The sequence below is a fragment of the Sinohyriopsis cumingii genome, chromosome 5, assembly GCF_028554795.1.
Source record: "Sinohyriopsis cumingii isolate HCF-2022 chromosome 5, ASM2855479v2, whole genome shotgun sequence".
In the NCBI taxonomy this organism is placed as follows: Eukaryota; Metazoa; Mollusca; class Bivalvia; order Unionida; family Unionidae; genus Sinohyriopsis; species Sinohyriopsis cumingii.
In genome coordinates this window covers 87,141,849-87,162,820 of record NC_142965.1, presented here as the reverse complement: position 1 = coordinate 87,162,820, position 20,972 = coordinate 87,141,849, and the positions used below count along the sequence as shown (strand labels likewise).

The window sequence follows — 20,972 nt, the reverse complement described above, 5'->3', positions numbered from 1 at the left end:
AATATTCAGTCATTATTATGTCTTCATTTACATGTTTGATCATATATGTATTGAATGTGCAACAGAAATCAATACTTGATGCGCGTATTTCATATAAACCCTTATACCCCTAAAAATGATAACTTAATCAGCTGCTGTGAATATTATGGGACAAAACAGGATGTAGCATGTTAAAACTTAATGCCTGACATGCCTGTAAAGTAAATGTACCTTTATGATTGCTAATGAACCCAAAACAATTCAAACATATATAACTTCAATTGTTTTTCATCCAATGTTCATACAAATTTTCAGTAAATAGTGAAAATTCCTACTTTCAATATAAGTTTTTGTCTTAATAAAGGTTTAGATTTTTTCATACATAAATTGCTATTCCAACAAGATGATTAACTATCTGGCAATTCAAAACTGGGGATAAACCTCTGGGCTACAGTGGTGCAAAGTGAGGGTACATTTACTAAGCTATCCAGGCCCCTTGACTATATATATATATATATATATATATATATATATATATATATATATATACACACACACACACACACACACACCCCCCAGTTAAATATAATAAATCCTGAAGTTCCAATTAGATAACTATGATATTTTATTTTAAAGCAGTAGACATTTCCCCTTCACTAGGGATACCTGGCTACAGTTATAACACCGGTTTCAGCAGACACAACTACCATGCATCGACATCATATGATTTGATATTATGATATACTAAATCATTTACTGTCATCGCCATTGGCACCGTTCTTATCTGGTGGGGTTTTGGATCTCAGATAAAGGTGTGGGCACAATACCCACCAGACCGCACTCCTGAAGAACAGTTTCCTTGGAAAAAGGCAATAATATCATAAACGTCATCGGTCAGACCAATTCCGAGAAACTAATTTCAGCTACAGGTATACTTTAAGTCAACTTGAGATATATACTAACAAAACCAGAATTTGTTTCCAAAACATGCTATCATTTTCAAAGACAAAAGGCAAACACAGGATCTATACTTATGTTAGTGTCCTCAAATAAATCAAAAAAGTTAAATTAAAACTGAGAGCTTGCATATCCAGTCATGTACATATTACATACTAGATGTAAAAATTTAACATTTGCTCAGTTACATATCAGCTACTGTAGCAACAGGAGAGAATCATCGTTTAAAAGAGATCATGTCTTTCTGTTACTGAAGATTGCGTACAAAATCAGCTTTTGTGTTTTTTATTGACATTTATAAAGAGTCTCAACACTGTTTATATAAAAAAGCACATAATTTCAGAGTAACCGACAAGGACCCTTTTCATTCAAGATATTACTGGGCCTAATTAGTTACCTTTATTCACAACGCACAGAGTTACTTCTTTTACCTGGTTATGAACTTCTTGTATCTGTTATGCAATAGATGAACAGACTTTTGATACACATGTGTGTGTGTGTGTAAATGCATGCATTTTTAGCATATATTGTGCTAATTTATATATACTATACATGCTTACAATCGTGTCTGAATCAGAAAGGAGTTATTATCATGCAGCAAGACCCACAGCATTGAAGAAAAGAAGAGCTTAAGCATGCATACCACTGACAATGCTTAACCCTGCCAGTGGTTTGTTATTAATTACAGTATAACTGCAAATATTCATTGTGAATTAAATATTTTATTTTCAGGGTATGGCTTATCCATAAAATTAAACCAACCACTAAAAAAATTGCATTTTTTTTTGTGTTATGGTGAATAATGTCACCCAACAAATTTTTTTATTCTCCATTTAAATCCACCATGGTGTTAAATCTAGAAGATTTCTGTATTTTCTTTTTGGAGAAAAGTGAACACTGCCACTGGCAGGATAACAATAAAGGGAAGAAAGCAAGTTTCATGCAATGCTAAATGTAAGCATAATATATGTTTAATTTATCATGACTAATTTATTGTCATTTAAAAGCAAAAACTATGAGAATACTTTGTATCATGTCCAGTTTTGAACCAAGACTTTCTATTCTTCTAATCCAGTTCATGCAAAAACCTTAAAGTTCTATTACTTAAAAGTGAAAGCACCATATTCTACATAATACAAACATATGCACACACACCTCTCTTTGGTCAAAATTCACAAAATAAAAATCGTTTAATGATTCCACTTTTCTTGAATTCTCTGTCTGACTTATGGAAGAGAGGATCAATGAGGTTGAAAATAAGGCACAGGACCAGTGGTCGTAATCTACTTACTTTTAATTCATTCATTAAATTACAGCTTTTTATGAAGTGGAAAAACATCATTCAAAAAAAATATGTACTAGCAACAATTCTACCTAGTATGACATGCAAATGTTCTATTATCTGATTTATATATCTATCGGGTTTAATAGCACATCAGCACAAACTTGGCTATACAGTGCCACTCAGAAGTTTTGTTCCAAAAGGTCTCCATATTAGATCACCATGCTGGAGATCTTGATTTTAACCACTGTCCAAACACCCCAAAAAGGACATGAAAAATAAATATAAATGGAAGTTTACAAATCATGGTTGAATTATACCAAACCTGCATCTTCGCACAACCACCAATCTCTTGTGCATCAAAATTCTTTATAACAAAACTGTCATGTGAGATCTTCAGTGTGGAAGGAATCCAGAATGAAGACAAAACATTGAGATGTCCTGTTAAAACAAACATCTCTCTAAACTATTCAAGTTCCAGAAGTCAATGAATGCGATTCAGCACTTTCTTTTCTCCAAAAAATGTTGCTAAATGTGACGATGGAGTTATATGAACAGTGTTTGGTATTATGTGTATGCATGTTAGCCATCAAACATACTCAATCATATTTAACTTCAATAAAAATAACTGCACCAAATCTACACATGTAGCACATTTTTCAAGTCAACAAAAGATTATATCAGATTCAAATATAATTTTTAAAACAATCAATAGCATTATGTCCATTTTAGCTAAGTGATGTTTGTTTCATTCTTCATCCCATTCAAATATGATAAAAAGGTTCCTCACATTTTTCTTGATACAAGAGAGAGACTGAAGGTTATGTCCAGGAGAGACGGAAGGTGGAAAAAATGGGTAAGCTGGACAAATCAAACATAGATTCAGCTCATCAAACTGAAGTAACTCACTGCTCAAACTCATCAAATTGGAGTAACTTACTGCTCAAACTCATCAAATTGGAGTAACTCACTGCTCAAACTCATCAAATTGGAGTAACTTGATTAACTTACTGCTGGTTAACATGACTGGACAACATAGCAACATTTTATCATGTGAATAAATTAGTATGTACATGCCAGAGGAATAGAATAGCCACCAATCACAAATGAGACTTTCACCGTAAATAAGGTCTTTCTAAAGCATTCCCACAAAAACTGACTTGGATCAAAATCCTGATATCTGGTTGGCTCAAGTGCAATCTATAACTAATCAGATGTCAAATTTGATTGGAATTGTCTGTAAGAATATTCCAATAATCTTCATGCCCGAGTAAAAAAATAAAAATACAGTAAATTCATTTCCTTTTATGGGAACCAATTTTTCTGGTTTTGTTGATATTTCATTTCATGGAATGGGGATGGGGTATTACTGTTTCCATAGAAACATTACAGTTCAATTAGTCAAAATCATGGTTTGTAGCATTAGATCTACAAAAACTGGTGCCATACAAAAAATAGTGACTTCACACTATTTGTATAGCCCAAAGTATATGTATGCTGCAGTTTATAATCTAAGAGTTTTCTAGGCTAAGGCTTAGTATACAGTTAATCTGGGCTAAAATGAAAACTATCTGCACCAAAAACTATGGCTGTTTTAAAGGTAGCCATATAGCTGAAATAGTATCAGGTCAGTCTTATTGGGCATGATATAAATGACAAGACTGCTGAGAAAACCTGGCTATAGATGGGATTGTTTTGCCAGGTTTTACCTACTGAATTTTCAAACCAAATCCATCGATTTTATTCTTAATAAAAGTGAAACATTAAGGGACATCATGATTTTCTTTCAAAGCTTATTATTTTTTACTCAGAGAATAAATGAAATTTTAAAGCAAATTTGTAAACCATACTGGGAAATAGTTATATTAACGATCAAATATCTTGATCCAAACGTCATTATGAATCACAAGAAAATTCTTAGAAAGTAATAAATATATTTATTACATATTCAGAACTAGGCCATTTTCCTCTGATGAATTTCTATTCATTTTAATGAGGTAATCCGAATCTAAATTACAAAAAGACATCTTTAAGAATATATACTTAATATCAATATGGTTACCTGAAGAAAAGAGAAAACATGAAATTGAATTATGAAAAATTTCAAAACTTTCACATTAAAAAAATATAGTTAATAATTCTGAGTATTTTCTAAAAGCAACAACGTAGTATTCCCATGTTTACAGTTTTTTTTAAACTGCAAAATGTAAGATGTATATGATATCTCCTCCATTACAAATTATAAATTGAATGAATTTCTCACATTAACTGGAGTAAATGTTAGAATCAGGCATACAAGATTAGACAAAAACAAGTGGACATCTTTTTAAAAAGAATTCTTTGAGATCAAAATAGAAAGGAGATTATATCCACAACAAATTTAATTATAATTCTGAAAAATCTGCAAAGCGAAGTAGTCAGAGGAAATAAAAAAAAAACACAAAATAAACATCACAATTACAGAGAACACAACCATCTGTTACACAACCAAACTGAGGATTAAAAAGAAAGCAAAATCATTGACAAATGGAACAAAACAAAAAGCAGAACATGGGGAAAAAAAATCTGAGACAAAATGAGGTTGTCTCCCTTTGAGACAGATTTGAACAATTGATACAACTATAGTACTCAATGTATTGGTCGATTCTGTAATTAACTGGTCAATTTTGAAATCATACTTGCTGCCTGTACTGTGATGATGATGATGATGATGATGATGATGATAACCCAAATTTTAACTTGCTGAGATTAAACAAGTCACATTATCTAAATGCCCATACAATATTCATAAGTGTATCAAAATTCTATACCACAAGTGACACTGTCCTCTTTTGAAGAACTCAAAAGCATAAAACACCAACCCATTATTAAAGACAAAATGGAGATATACTTCAGTGCCCTCCCAAGTCCTTCTGATTCCAATGTCAAGATAAATGTGCAACTCAACAGTATTTACAACCTTTGTGATCTGATGATTTAATTTTAATATAATAAAAAAACTGTTTTCATTTCAACATATAAAAAAATTAAAACAATCAGTTGAAGGTTTACAGAACTCCTTCTGCTGAAAAATGCCACAGGTGAGAGAGAGAGAAATGCAGACAGAGAGATAGAACATTGTGGCATCATGTTTTAAGAAATAAAGAAAAGTGAGAGAGTTGTGTATTTACAGTGGTAAGATAAGCATGCCCATGGACAAACAAACAAAAAAATAAATATCATAAATAATAGAGTAATGAATATGAAAGTAAGAAAATTATATGAAATGATTACAATAGCAAGGAATTAGTAAAAATGAGGCAGAATTATATGCAGTACATGATTGTCTTACATAAAGCAAGCATGATTATGAAAAGAATTGACCAGAAATGTAACAAACACTAGGTAAGCTAGGATTATGTATGACGATTTCTTACACTACACAATATAAAAACAAATTATGGGTATATTTATAAATGCCATGTTACTGAGCATTATGCCATGTTCATAATCTTATTGCTAAGTAGAAATGTAAGCCAAGGACTGCAATTTTGTTACAAGTAACATTGCTAAATGTAATTATGAAAGACAGGTGGTAAATGTTACTCCCAAATTTTAAATACTTTTGCCCCCCAGAAAAGAAAAAAAATGTTATGATAAAACACTGCAATCATGAACTGAGATGATATTTAAAATATACTGCTTGCAGTATTCACTGTGCTAAATATTTTCTTAATTTGTTCAAAATGTTCTACAAGTTATTTAATGTCACTTTTAGGTGTTGTGAAAAGTGCTAGGTATAGACCTTCATCTAAGCATCGTTTTGAAATGTTTTCACTTTTCTTCCTGCTACTAAATTGTGCAAGACTTTTGATAACAAAGCTTTACCTATAGAACATATAGTTATACAATTATGCTCCAAACTACTGACTAAATGTATGCATGTCAATTTTCTGATACCAGCATTTAAAGAACATTTCTACCGGAGCAGTAAGACATCCAACTTTATGCAAGACATATTCCAGTATTTAAAAATATATATTAAAAAATATTCTGTTGCTAAACTTTCCCAATTACTTTCCAAATTTTTGGCTTCAAAATACTGATATGTTCAGTTATCTTATGTCCCAGAAAAGATATGCACTTGGACTTTTCTGTCCAAATCTGACTCCTATTCAAATGCAGTCCATATTACTGACAAAAATTTACTTTCTCTGATTCAACTCCTGAACCTAATCTTTCTTTGAAATGGAACATTCATTTATTGCTAAAAATTCTGCATTGTTCTATATTCTGTCCCTTAAGAAATATAGTCCCTTAAATCATTTATACAACTATGACAATGTTACACAGACGTCAACTTCAAGGCAAAACTCTGCCGAGATCAGAACAAGCCCCATCATTTTCAATTACCATTTATACTGTTTTTATTGAAATAAACTGCCATCTTAAAATTTACCATCATTTATTATCACTGGTGACTTTAGCAATTGTTAGTGCTAACACAGCCATAAAATATTTGTAAAGACCATGTTTTTGCCAGTTTCAAAGTTGTTCTGTTCAAAACGTGCTAGGAATGCTGAGAGCAGTTCAAAAACGATTTGAAATCATTATCTTCTGTGAAGAGAAAACAATCACAAAAACTTCATTTTTTGTCACATCTCTGACCTCTGCAGAATATGATTCCTATATTTAGTATCAATATGAGAGTTTAAATCCTGGGACTATCGGGTAAATTAAAGTCACTAAAATATTATGGATATTATTAAAAATGGAACTATTGCTGATTAAAAGAATTTATCAGCCAGTTAACTAATATTCATGATCACAAATATTTCAAATGAAAATTCGAGGAAGCAAATAGGTAGCTTTCTTTTGATAACTGAATGCAAAGTTAATTTATTAAAAACAAAAGACACCTTTTTCCAGTCCACCTTGTATCAGTAAACAAAAACTGACCACTGTTTAAAAAATGCTTCCACCAAGGTGGGCTCAATAATCATTACATTTGTGTGTCTTAAAGTCAGAATAATTCTACAATTAGGTGACAATGAATTTTGCTTTCTAAAATGACCATGTTAGATTCCGTAACATAGTAGCTAATATGACCTATCAAATGGTCTCCTCAAACCAGTCAAATATTTTTACTCTTGTGAAAACTGCAAATTACAGTATTTCTTTCATGTGGAGCTAGACAAGAATTGTGGTTCTCCATGTCACCTTTTCTTCCTCAGGGATTTTTTATACTGTCAAAATATGATATTCGAATGTGTGAATTTTGTATAATGTAAATGATATGTCAAGGTAATGTAAAGTAAGAGAGGTAGAAGATATGATATGCAGAATTAAAAAGGCCTGCTCAAATGTGTATATGTTAAGATGAAATCGGTGATTCTTGCACATAACTTGAAAGAAATAATCCTCCTGTCACACACTACTTCATGGTACAGCTCATGCCTATATCCACGCTTGGTCCATTTTACTAAAGTTTGGTCCATTTTACTAAATGTGCATGCTTTGCGAATAACATGATCCATATAATGGATAAATATATATATACATCATAAATATCAAAAGGGATAACACATCCAGTGTTTAGCACCATGGTCTGTATTGCACTGTTCACAGGTTGATATAATTCTTTACATCTTGATTTAATATGTCATACAGCTGTCTCTTTGCTTGGAGTCACAATATGGGATGACACCTTCTCGAACACTGTATGATGCCATGATGCTCTCTTGTTTCGCTTTTTGACCGGAGATGAAAAACTTGTATCAAATACAGTTTGAAATTCATTTTCCATCTGGGATCGAAGATCAGAAATCTCCAACGTGTGGCCCTCTGGTATAAAATGATATGATGAATGATATAATGAGTCTGATGGTATCTCATAACATGACTGGTTCACCGGTGTGCTCAGTTCGGTGGAAATTTCATCCAAAGTTCTGTTCAGCCGTAGCTTAATTAAATTTTGCTCTCTATGGGATTTTGAGAGTCTGTGTTTGCCTTTTCCCTGTCTAGTTAATAATGTATCATCACAAAGGGATCGAGATAAACCATCAACCATGGGATTGACACAGTACATACCATCGAATGTTGGTCCACTTGGACTTGGCTGCACTCGAACAGCATTTTTACCGGACTTCCGAACTTCACTCAGCTTCTTCTCCATCTCCTTCAGCTGCAACGGTAAAATGTTCAGAGTCAAACACTAGATAATTGTGGAAATCTTTATTACCTTATGTTACTGATTTTAATCAAGTATCTTATCTTATTCTCCAAATAAAATCATTAAATTTTAATAAGTAATGACTTTAAATTTTACACTAGTTTCTATGTACTAAATTTATGACCAAGTAGCATATTTAACAGTTGTTGCCAAGGCTAAAATGAATTGTGCCATTCAACACCAGTCATTCAACTGAACAGCCAATATTAAAAATTTAATGTATACTGTATAATGCACAATGTTGATATCTTACACAATTTACAGAAATCAAACTTACAGCACTGATTAAAGATTTACAATAACCCAATTCAATTACTATTTGCTTTTGAACTTACCTTGGTTTGAGCCTTGACAAGGCACTGTTTCCGCTGTTTCCGCATATTTTTTGCAACAGACTTGTCCATGGCCAATTTCATGGCTGCATTTGTAATCTGCTTCTGAAGCTCATATTCAAGCTCTAACCTTGACAGGTTGTTGGCAGCCTGAAGACAAAATGGAACATTTTTTAATACTTAAACTCCATTACTTCAAAACAATTTTTAATTATACATAAGCATGTTCTGTAAAACTCCTAATAACATATATAATTATTACTTGGTTATCCAGTTTGGCTTCTTTAATTTTCTGGAAGGTACTATAGTCTAAAATCAGTTATTGACAGTGAACTGCTGTGAATTTTGATCCTGAGATGTGTTCTCCCTAAACTGTTAACATGCAAGGTTCTTTAATCTTAAACAGTCAGTGTATGGATCAAAAGAGTTCCTCAATGTCAGATATGAGTGAGTGAAGCAATTAAGCAAGTTCCTCTGTCTTAGAAGTTGAGTGAATTTTTTAAAAAAATCCCAATACTAACATATATTAAACAATTCATTATATATATATATATATATATATATATATATATATATATATATATATATATATATATATATACACACACATACATACATACATACATACACACACACACATATACAAACACCACCTGTCTGTTTTATTGTGAACAAATAAAACTGGTGTGTAGACTGTTTACGTGAGGAAACAAATACACTGCTTAATCCCAGTAGTGAACATTATGAATGAAGCATTATGTCATAATAAATGAAATGTTAAGCATTCATACCGTAATTTAATCAAATAAAAAATGTCATTAATACAGAAGCAAGCAATGCCCATCCCAAACATTAAAATTCATGGCCATGTCACCTGGCATGTGACTGGTATATCATTAGTGAATTATTTTCACTAATTCAATGCATTAAAGAAGAAAGACATTAATATTAAAAAAAATTCAGCAAATTCAAATTGGGTACAAACTTAAATCTAAAATAATGATACCCAATTATTGATATCAGGCACACAGATGATAAGAAGAAATCTTAAATTCTTCTCAATTTCTGTACCACCCATACCTCATTATCGCTATCCACAATTTTGGTTGACAAGGAGAAAGCAGTTCCAACTCGTCTGCGGATCTGTGGGGGCTGCTCTCCGGGGGCTAAGGGTGTCTCCTCTGGTAATATTCCTGTTAGTTCCTGCAAAAATCATAAGTAATTAAGACATTTAAAAATTTGGCAAAGCTCAATATATGTTGTTCACAATGGGGAAAAATAAACTGTAGGTTACGAGAATGACCAAAATGAGTTATAAACTTGCCCTACTTTAAATTAAAGATCTGATTTTTTTGTGGAAAAGAAGGGCAAATTTATTAGTTATCATTCAATTAAGGTGGTTATCATTTAATTAAGGTACACAACATTAATATTTAACACCTACCCCCTCCTTGATACAGAGAAGCTTCAATTCCTCTGTCTTTTTCTTAAGTAAATCTTCCATCGCCTCACGCCGGGCTTTTAGTGCTTGATACATCTCTCGTTGAACCTTGTTGGCGTCCACCTGGTCACAATTCACTGAAAATTGAGAGATTATGGAATTTTCAGTTATAATGTTATTGCACTGATAAGATTCCATTTCTTTCATATCCGGATGTTGTGCAACATAAAATTACAAAATAAGCTGTGAAGATGATTAGAGAAATTCAGATAGCATTCCTTTCATACAAGATATATTGTTCCACAGAAGATTTATTTTATCAGTTTGCCTTCTCAATTTTAGGTATCTAGTCTGCATCCAGACAAAAGCAGATCCATACATGTATTATGGTCCCAGGTATCCACTGCTGATTGTTAATTAGACGATCTCAGTTGTATATTTACATCATTTTTCTATATAAGACTGAGCTGTCAGTGTCACAGGTAAACCAATATGGTCTATTGATTTGACAAATCCTATCATAAACAGACAAGTCAAATTTAAAATACTTTCAAGAAAACTAGAGACGCAAACAATATTTGTCGACCCGAGACGTAAGAGATCAAGAACTGCACAGTCCTGTATAACAAATACTCAACTCCTGAAAGATCTACAAGGCACGTTACATCTACAAATACAGTACCACTTTTTCAATGTGTATCAAATAAGGTGTTGCTCTATATGTTGATATAAAATGATGCTGAAGTCATGTGTACAAAGCAATTAGGTACTTTAATCTGCAAGGTAAGATGATCTTGTGGAAACTCGAGCTACTGATGCAAACATTATTTGATACGAGCTGAATGAACTGTAAATAGGTTTTCATGGGATAAAAGAGTGTTTATATGCAAGACAAAAAATTGTAATTTGATAGCACACAAAAAAAATACTCAACTGCAATCAGCTTTTTTTAAAAATCTTTTTATTTGTAACAAGTTTTTTCAATGGAGTTAAATCTTTCTGGAATAAATTAATATTTATATGACTCTTAATAACAAATATGGCAATCAGAACATACTACTCTCATTTTCTGAGTAAACAATATATGAAGTCTTGGATATCGTTGTAGCCACTTGTAAGGGTAGGGGCAATGTTTCTATGCTGAATAATCTGCACATGGATTTTCTCCAATCAAAATGGCCACTTGCTGAAATTGCTCTTGAAAATTACCTCTTTCATTAAAATCTCTAAGAGGTCTTTTTAACTTAATATTTTACTGTTTTTTTAAAATCTGTTGTTGAAAACATAGATGAAACAATTTTTTAAAAACTATTCATTGAGGCCAAAACGAATGTTTCTGGTCAGCTGACCAACCTTGCTATTCATTGCCAACTCTCCCCACCATGTTGAAAAAATGAAAAAAAATATTTTATTTTTTTTAAATTTAAAAATCAAATTTCCCAAAATTGATTTGTGCATCTAACTGAGCCAGTTTTGACCAGTAATTTGAATCACTTAGTACATTATATATACTTATCATTATAATATATATAATGTTATAATAAAAAAAAATACCTACATATCCTATTTTCGAACCAGTGCAGCAGGAAATACATTTTTTTTTTGCCTAATATTAATATTTTGATTCATCTGAAACATCTTACAGCAAACTGTGTAACTTCAATCCCAATTCATCGTCAAATATCACAGAATTTCAAATTTCCAAACATCCCATTCCAGATTCCTAGTTTTTTTAATACCAAAATGTAAGTTAAATTTTACATGAATTCATACCATCAAAATAAAACAATATACTGCTGAAGAAAACCAATGCTATTATGAAACTCCATTCAACACATGATTTCTATGCCAACCCTTTTCTGAACAAGGCATTCCTACATACAGTTTTGAGAAGCTCAAAAGAAAGATGATTACAGCTAATAAGAAAATGAAAATCCACAAGAAAGAGGGCAATTTTTCAGAAGCCTGGAGTTTGGTTTTCTCCAATAAGTAGCTTTCAGTCATAAAAAAACATCAACATTATGATATCTGATGCTGTTCTCGAATAGCAAGATCTTGTTAAATTAATGAATGGTCTTTGACTGCAAGAAAATGCAAATTACAATAACCTTCAATAAATTTATGATACATACAATTAAGATCTTGTTGCCTAAATATTTCTTTTTGGGGGTGGGGGAGGTGTAAAAAATACCAGGCAATATTTCAGTACCCAAAAACTGATGCTTAGAAATTCACAATATCAAGTAGCACATGCCTTACCTGAAGCACCCATTCTGCTCTCCTAGACACTGATCAAAACTTAAACAAAATCTCCAAAACACTAGTATGGTCTCTGAGAGAAACTTTCTACTGAACTAAATTTGACTGTAGAACTCAGCTCCATATGCATGTGACTCATCTGTGATGTAAATCCTTTCAACTTGAAATGTACACATAAATTAGCTCAAGCAAGCAGGCAGACCTATAGATAGATCAAGAGTGCAGGTAATATATATTTAGACTGGGGGGGGGGGAGAATAAAAGGATGGGTTGGTTCTGTGTAATCATATCATTGTTTGGATGGAACAGGAAATCTGGCCATTCCTCTCTGATCCTTTATAAGAGGACTGTCTAAATAAACTGTATATGGCAACTATGTAATCCAGGATTTACCCATAATGGACAAATACATGTTGGTCTAATCAGGACTTGGTTATGAGACTTACTGGTTGAAATATGGAGAGGTCTCTGAGGAACTCATTGGCCTCTGAACCAATTAGCTTCCCTTGAATTTTACCAAAATCAGGAAGATATTCCAAAATTAATAGTGGGAAGTTAAATGGCACATTTATACCAGATTACTGTTAAATCTTACAAGCTATGCTGATAATAAAAAGTAGACTTCAAGGCAAGGCAATGAACACGGTGATATATGAAGAGTGAATTTACATGTAATTAAAGCATTGTTTGTTACTTCCCTGAGCCAGTCTGTTTAACATATTAACACAAAAACTAAAAAATGCTAGATAACCCTTGGTGAAATTGTCAGGATTTCATGCACTGAGAGAGTTAATGTGTGCAGTAAGTTACAGAGTTCTATCAGTGCCCAATGTGCGATAATTAAGGGTTATGTAAACACAACAAAAAGGGAAAATAACTGGTCTAAAGTCATGTGATTATAGGCATCAAAAATGGCTGGAAAGTTATATTTATGTTTGTCCCAGGATGGTTGTCTGTCTGTCTGTATGTATGTATGTATGTATGTATGTAGCATTGTCATGGTATTTCAGTGTAAAAATGGCTATAAGGTGCCAATTAAAACTAAAGTTCTAAAACTTGTAAAAATAACACTGATGATAAAACTTTACATTTCTAATAATTAGTCTGCTGATTTAAAATACTGATAATTTTTTAAATATTTTTTATGGTCTAAGAAAAAAACTTGTATTAAATATTTCAAATGTTTTATATTATTTACATAAATATATATTAAACAGTAACATTATCCTGTATGTAATATACACTTACCATCCTGAGTTTTGTTCATGTTATGATCAAAACATGGTGTCAAACAAACATTCATCTTCACAATAGAGTTTGTCATGTTGCAATACAAATTAAATGGTGAGCATGAAATATTGCTCTTTTTCTCAACATAAAAATGGTGTCAATACAACCCATTACTCTCAGCACAAATTAAATCCATTAGATTCCATTCCTCCAAATAATACAGTAATAATCCACAGCAAGAAACTGGAGCAAGTTTCACTCAAACCACTTCTCAGGTAAATGACCACACCAGCTCTACACTGCCTAGGTAATGCTCAAGTGTCAAGCTTCACTGATCAATTGTTCAGCAAGGGTCTATTATGTCCTCCAAATTATCACCTGTACTATTGTCTTCAAAATGTAGATTTCCTCTGCATCATGTGCTCCTTGAAGTGGTGTTCACTTTGATCTTGTAGCCTCTAATTAATCCATTTACTTGCAATTATCCCTCCATTCATTTTCCCACTGGGCACATGATACAGTCTTGCAACATAAATGGTTGAGACAACAATTACAGTTGTGTAAGTGAAGTTTCCTTTCTTAATAAAACTTTCCTTTACATGGAAGCATGTAGTACCAAAACACTTTCTGTAAAAATAACAGCATTGGCTTGGGACTGAGAGATATTACAAAGCATGCTGTAAAACTGTCCATTAGTCTCAACCCAACCATTTTAATTCCAGTACAAACACTGTCCCTTTCAAAAATGTTGATTTCTACAAGGTTCTGGAATGTTAATTTTAGGACAAGATACATCCATTTCTGGTTTTCCCATAGAAAAAATATATTATGTTATAGCACAAGGTGAGAGCTAAATAAGTAATCAATTGTGTAATTTTTCATCCAGAGTGTCCTCCATTCATAAGAGCATTGTTGTACTGGCTAACACTGCATACCTTTCCTCACTTAGCCATTGTAAATCATATATATGACACAGATAAGAACTGATTGGCTAGTTGAGAAATAAAAGTAATTTTCCACTTTGTCAGTTTTTAATACCTACTGTTTCTGACTGACTGATTTCTTGGCATGAACCCTTCAGGGCAGTCTAGAATAAATACTGACACTGTGGGCAAAATCTAAACTTCCTTGCAACAGTATATACTCACACTCTCTTCAATGTGACCAAACAATCAATATTTGTAAATAGCTCGCAACAACACAATTCACATTCACTAACAGAGACCTTCAGTATTTTTACACATCCATCAAAAGATAAAATAAAACCCAAAATCAAGAAGGAAGTCAGGACCAATCTGACACTAGATGTTGAGTGTGAATTACTGCAGTATAGCAAAATCTGACAATGCAGAAGTTTACATAAAGCTATAAATAAATAGAACCAAACAAAAACCTACATCAAGTCACCAAATTTCCTATTTTCCAATATAGCCAAGGGGATTCCTGTTGTAATCTTATTATTTACATACTGCTAGACATATCATTAGTACAGTATTGCAGTATGTAAATTTTATGATGGTATTTGACACAGATATTTGCAAGATATAATAATTTAAATTTGTATCTCCATGCTTAATTTGGAGATATTGTGATACCCTCCATCTGTCCTGCTATAACTCTTGTCTCCTCCAATACCACTGGCAGCTAATTAAACAACTTGGTACATAAGCATATTACAAACAAGATGGAGCACCATCTCTAGGCCTCTACAAGGATGCCCCCCCCCCCACCCATACCCCAGGAGAATTCAAAGATAAAATATATAAATATTGCCATTGTAGTGATATTTTTTTTAATATTGTGGTCAACAACCCTTTGATCAAGGTCTGAATGGGAGGGAGTGAGGGTATGTAATAAAATGCATGGGGATTCATCATGGTGTGTCATACCATAGTTTAAAAACAAAATTCTGCTTCAAAAACAAGGTACAACATTTAAGGCATAAAGTATGAGGCCAAAAAAGATTAATTTTAAAATTAAGGTAGGTAAATAATGTAAATAAATTTTAAAAAAATAAAAATATATATATTATTCCCTACGGCGAAAAAGTGCTAGGTTCAGCAACGATAAACAGGGACGGTCATCTGACCAGAAGCATATATTTTTTTTGGCCTGATTTATTTCACACCATTTACAGGTGCATCTTCATAAATCTTTTTTTTCTATAAATGCATACAAGTGTTCATAATGCAAAAACATTTAACTTTACTATGAATAACTCTCAAGCGAAACCTCACCAAAAAACCCCACAGTAACATTACTATGGCATCTATCAGAGGATATTACATGACCAGATGCTTTTGTTGATAATTTTGCACGGTTTATAATATTCTTAATATTGTTATACTTAATCGTTTTAAGAACTTTTACTTATACTTGGTTTAACCAAGAAATATTTGATACATATATCTATTTATGAAGGGTTATATATTTTGAGCAAACCATAATATTCGCACAAGACTTTCATCATTATTGTCATGATTAGTAATCATGTTACTATGCCATAAAACACAAAGGCAAACCAAAACCACATATCACATGACAATTGCCAGCCACATCCCTGGTTGGCAAATACGCTTGCTCATTTGTCATTGAAAATGTATTGCACAATGTCAATTAACGAATTCTGAAATGATGTCTGCATTTTGAAATTGTTTGCATAAAACAGAACAAAAAATAAATACTATGAGATATACATGAAAACTTTCAGTTCTTTAGGATCTTTGAGTAACAAAATTTATTTAGATGCAAAATATCTACCATTGAATAATATAATTTTATAATTCACTGCATTTTCATTTATGGTGCCATATATACTCATATAAGTTGGGTTATACTGCAAACAGCAAGATCCTAATCTGTTGTTGCACAATGCTTGGGTAGATCATGGTATGTCTTGCTTGTTCTACTTATTAGGTCTATCAAATTGCACAATGTCTGGGTAGATCAGGGTGTGTCTTGTTTGTTCTACTTATTAGGTCTATCAAACTGCACAATGTCTGGGTAGATCAGGGTGTGTCTTGTTTGTTCTACTTATTAGGTCTATCAAACTGCACAATGTCTGGGTAGATCAGGGTGTGTCTTGTTTGTTCTACTTATTAGGTTTATCAAATTGCACAATGTCTGGGTAGATCAGGGTGTGTCTTGTTTGTTCTACTTAAACTGCATAAACCCAGATCTTCTGGAGCATTTTATGATAGCAGATAAGGATCAATGCAGTTTGCAGATGGAATCAAAATATTTGTGAGTATATGTGCCATATAATATTTAGTTGTTGTTGTTGTTGTAGGGTTTAACGCCATTTTTCAGCACACGATAGGCTATACATGGCGGCCAGTATTAGTGGTAGAGGAAGAACCCGAGAAAACCCCGGAAAGAACCACCGACCCACGAGAAGCTACTGGCAAGCTTTCTCACATACCCACATTTGCTGAATCCGAGACTCGAACCCACACAGACAGAGGTGAGATGGCAGTGATCCGTAACGGAGAGTGCGTTAGACCACTTGGCCACTCGGGGCCCTATAATGTTTAGTAACATTTTGATATCTGCATAGTTTTTCATGTCATTCTTTCTGCCATTATTAATAACATTGTTATCATTCTGAAGATACTGTTGTAGAATTCATACCAAATTTTTTTCTGCCAGCATGTTTTTCAGACCCTTGTTTCTTTTCTTTTGTTATTATTAATGTTGTTGGTTTTGAACCATATTTTCAATTTATGCATTTTTGATTTGCTTTTTAAAAAACAATTTATAGATATTGTTTACAATTCTTTTAAATTTACTAAGCTGAACAAGAACTAATGATATTATAAATTCTGTGCTAAAATAAGATTTGCCTTACTTTTCAAACAGAAAGTCCAGGTTGGTAGATTGGTTGAGTGACTGACTCATAATTCAAAGTCAAGGTTGGTAGATTGGTTGAGTGACTGACTCGTAATTCAAAGTCAAGGTTGGTAGATTGGTTGAGTGACTGACTCGTAATTCAAAGTCAAGGTTTTGATAACCATCCAGGATAGTCCATGTCATGTGTTTTTGCAGTGTTTCAGCTAGGTTTGGCAATCTTCAACAACATTTTTAAGATGGCTACTGCAATGGACATCAGATTGGCTCCATCTGAATGGAGCACCAACCAGAAATCATATGAAGTCTTTCAATAAAATCTCCATGTTGATGTGACCATCCATTGAGAAGGAGTAGCAATGACAAAGTTTCAAGATGGCTGTGCTGGTGGCCATAGTAATTTCAGATCGGTACCAATTTCTCTCTTTGAGGATCAGCTACATCATAAAAAGTCTTTTAGTAAAAAGCCAATGCCGATATGACCATTCATTCAAAAGATGTAATAACAAGAGTTTAATAATTCGTATTGGTTGTCATATCAACATCATTTTCATTTAGGACCAACTAGACATGAAAAGAAGTCTTGGTGAATACCACATGTTGATATCACAATCCATTCAGGAGGAGTAATAATAACTAGATTTTTTAAGATGGCTGCATGCAACAGCACAAATTTTATACTAAAACATGAAGCCAATGTAATTTTTGGGGCAACCATCAAGAGGCTTGTAGCTGAAAATATACTGTGAGCTCCTCTGCAATGACATGGTCTCAAAGGTAGTGAAGTAGTGGTAAAAGGGAACAGTTCTGTACAACAATAGATTTCCTGCAGCTGTAAATAAGGGACAAACACAGAACTAAAGAACTCCATGGGTGTAGTGAATGAAGTTAATTTCATGATAATTAGTTTATAACTGACCTATATGACTGGGAGGAGAATGACACCTTGGTCTAATTATCTCACCTGAACTCTCACTAGTGGTATGCAGATTAAAAGGATAGCTGATTAAGTGCCCTAATATGCCAATATAATCCTTATTTCCAGAAGAGTCTGTTTGTTAATAAATTAGGAAGATTTCCTGTAAGCACAGGTATGGATAGTGATCTATTGATGAATTAACAATTGTATGTTAATTTTCCACCTCTCTCAGTTAATGAACATGAATCATTAACAGACCACTATTACTGCAAAGTTAACCTTTGTGCTCAGTTTTCACTCAACTCTCCAACATCCCTAGCAACAAATGAAATTTTTTTGAATATCATGAAAAAAGTGATAAGCATGCAGATTACTGCATGATCATACAAAGTATTTTTTTCAAAAGAATTTAGGTAATCTTGTAAATGTGCAAGATAAGATCACAGAAAACTGCTCTGGTATAGAAGTGACCCATTATTATGACAAGACTCCACAATATTATTAATATATAGTGCCTTAGGGAGTTTCTTTCATGGACGGGGAACTTCTTGATCTGAGAATATGACCAAGTCTCAACATAAACTGGTCACGCTCTCAAAATATTTCCATATCATAGAGAATTCCAAAAATTAAGCATTTTATCATTACAGTCAATCCTATGATGAACTATATGGCACTGCTTGTACAAGTAGTAAGATGTCATCACACACACACACTGCTTGCGTATCAGGGTGGCATCTTGCGCTGTCACCATTTTTTCAGTCAAGAGAAAGCAACAACTTTTGCCAACCCTCAAGATTTTGGTGTGAATTTCATTACTCTTGATAGCAATTCATGCCACATACAAACAATCATGAATTGCCCAATTCTCATCGGCTTAAATCAGGAACGAAAATAACTTGTATCCCATTAAGTGCTAGTCACGATATCAGAAGTGGTCATTGATGCCAATAACGGTCCTCTACTGCTAGTCGCGATGTTAATAAAACTATATCAAATTGTTAGTTTGCCCTGTACCAATCATTGTATTGTATTTAATCTATATTTTGAAAATAAGTTTTACAAATACTTTTGACAAAAACTGGGGCCCAACTGGAGTTTTAAAAAAAAAGACATACTCATAGCAACTATAACTTTTTTAGACACTAAAGACAGCTTTTTCGAGTAGGAATTTTTTTGATACTGAAAGACTATCATATACTGTAATTTGCTTGAGTTCATTTTTTTCTACACATGCGCCATCACCACTAATCATTAGCTGTCTGATGTCTCATCTTTTGGATTAATACCATTTCATAATGAAGCTAAACTACAGTTAAAAGGTTTTCACAGTGTTCCATAAATTTTAGAATTGGGAATGTGCACATGGGCTCATATCATTGCATGCAATTTATCTGTCATATATCTACTAAATAATAATATTATTATAAGTACATGTATGGTAGATAAATTATAAGTAATGATACGATCCCCTGTGGGGCATGTGACAATGTGAAAAACCACATTGCAAGCAAAAAGCAAATAGAAATTGGAAAAATTTAGTGTACCCAGCAGATTTCAGCTCTGGAATACTTCAAGCCTTCAAATGAAGATATGCAAGCTACCATTGCTAAAACATTGAGGTTTTTTGTTGAACATAATCTGCCTTTCTCTGCTGGAGATCAGCGACAGTGAAAAGGTTCTGAAAATTTCCAACAATTTTAGACAGCAAAATCAACCACCTGGCAAGAAGCCTGAACTGTTCTGAAAACAAATTTACCATAGCCCAATTGAAGAAGTTCAAGTATGCCACGGCATCATATCATGACAAAGAGTGTGAAGTTCTGTGTAATTTTTGCTGAAAATTAGCATATGTAATTAGTGTAAATAATGTGTTAGTTATATTTTGGGATTTTCATATAATGCAGTACTGACCATTAAAGTGGATGGAACTGTGTCATGGTATGATATTTCACTTATTGTGTTCAAAATTCACTAATTTTTATACCTTTTTTGCTAAATGCAAGTCTAGAGGGTTGGCAGATCTGCATTCACACCTTCATAATGATCAACCCTGGTGAGTTTTAAAAATGTGTAGAATCTGAAACTATCAATATATCCCATCCCATCTGCATCTTTCAGGACCAACGCTCTATACCAAGCTCTGGAAAAATCACTGTCCAAGTATGCATTCTGCCCCACCCCCAATGACAAGAACAACAAATATGCATTCCCTGACTAAATTATATGCTAATTACTTTTATATCCATTATCATTATTATTATTATTAATGTCATTAGGGAGGAATGTCTGGCTGAACTGGATATTATTCAAGATATTTGTTGTTGGTCTTAGTACATGATAGGCTATACTTAGTAACCAATAGGTTGTTGTTGTTGTTGTGGGGTTTAACGCCATTTTTCAGCACGATAGGCTATACATGGCGGCCAGTATTAATGGTGGAGGAAGAACCCGGAAAACCCCGGAAAGAACCACCGACCCACGAGAAGCTACTGGCAGGCTTTCTCACATGCCCA

At 33.1% G+C, this 20,972-nt stretch overlaps 1 protein-coding gene across 5 annotated transcripts in view; it reads right to left on the bottom strand.

Moving 5' to 3' along the window:
• LOC149799678 (uncharacterized) overlaps positions 1-20,972 on the bottom strand; it is a 258,855-nt gene that overhangs the window by 44,602 nt on the left and 193,281 nt on the right. For all 5 annotated transcript variants that reach the window (XM_089959030.1, XM_089959026.1, XM_089959027.1 and 2 more), the window contains 4 exons: positions 10,206-10,339; positions 9,842-9,964; positions 8,765-8,911; positions 8,288-8,381 (listed from right to left, as the gene is read on the bottom strand). In XM_089959030.1, coding sequence (XP_089815156.1) covers positions 8,288-8,381; positions 8,765-8,911; positions 9,842-9,964; positions 10,206-10,339 — 498 coding nt within the window. The remainder of the gene's footprint in view (positions 1-8,287; positions 8,382-8,764; positions 8,912-9,841; positions 9,965-10,205; positions 10,340-20,972) is intronic.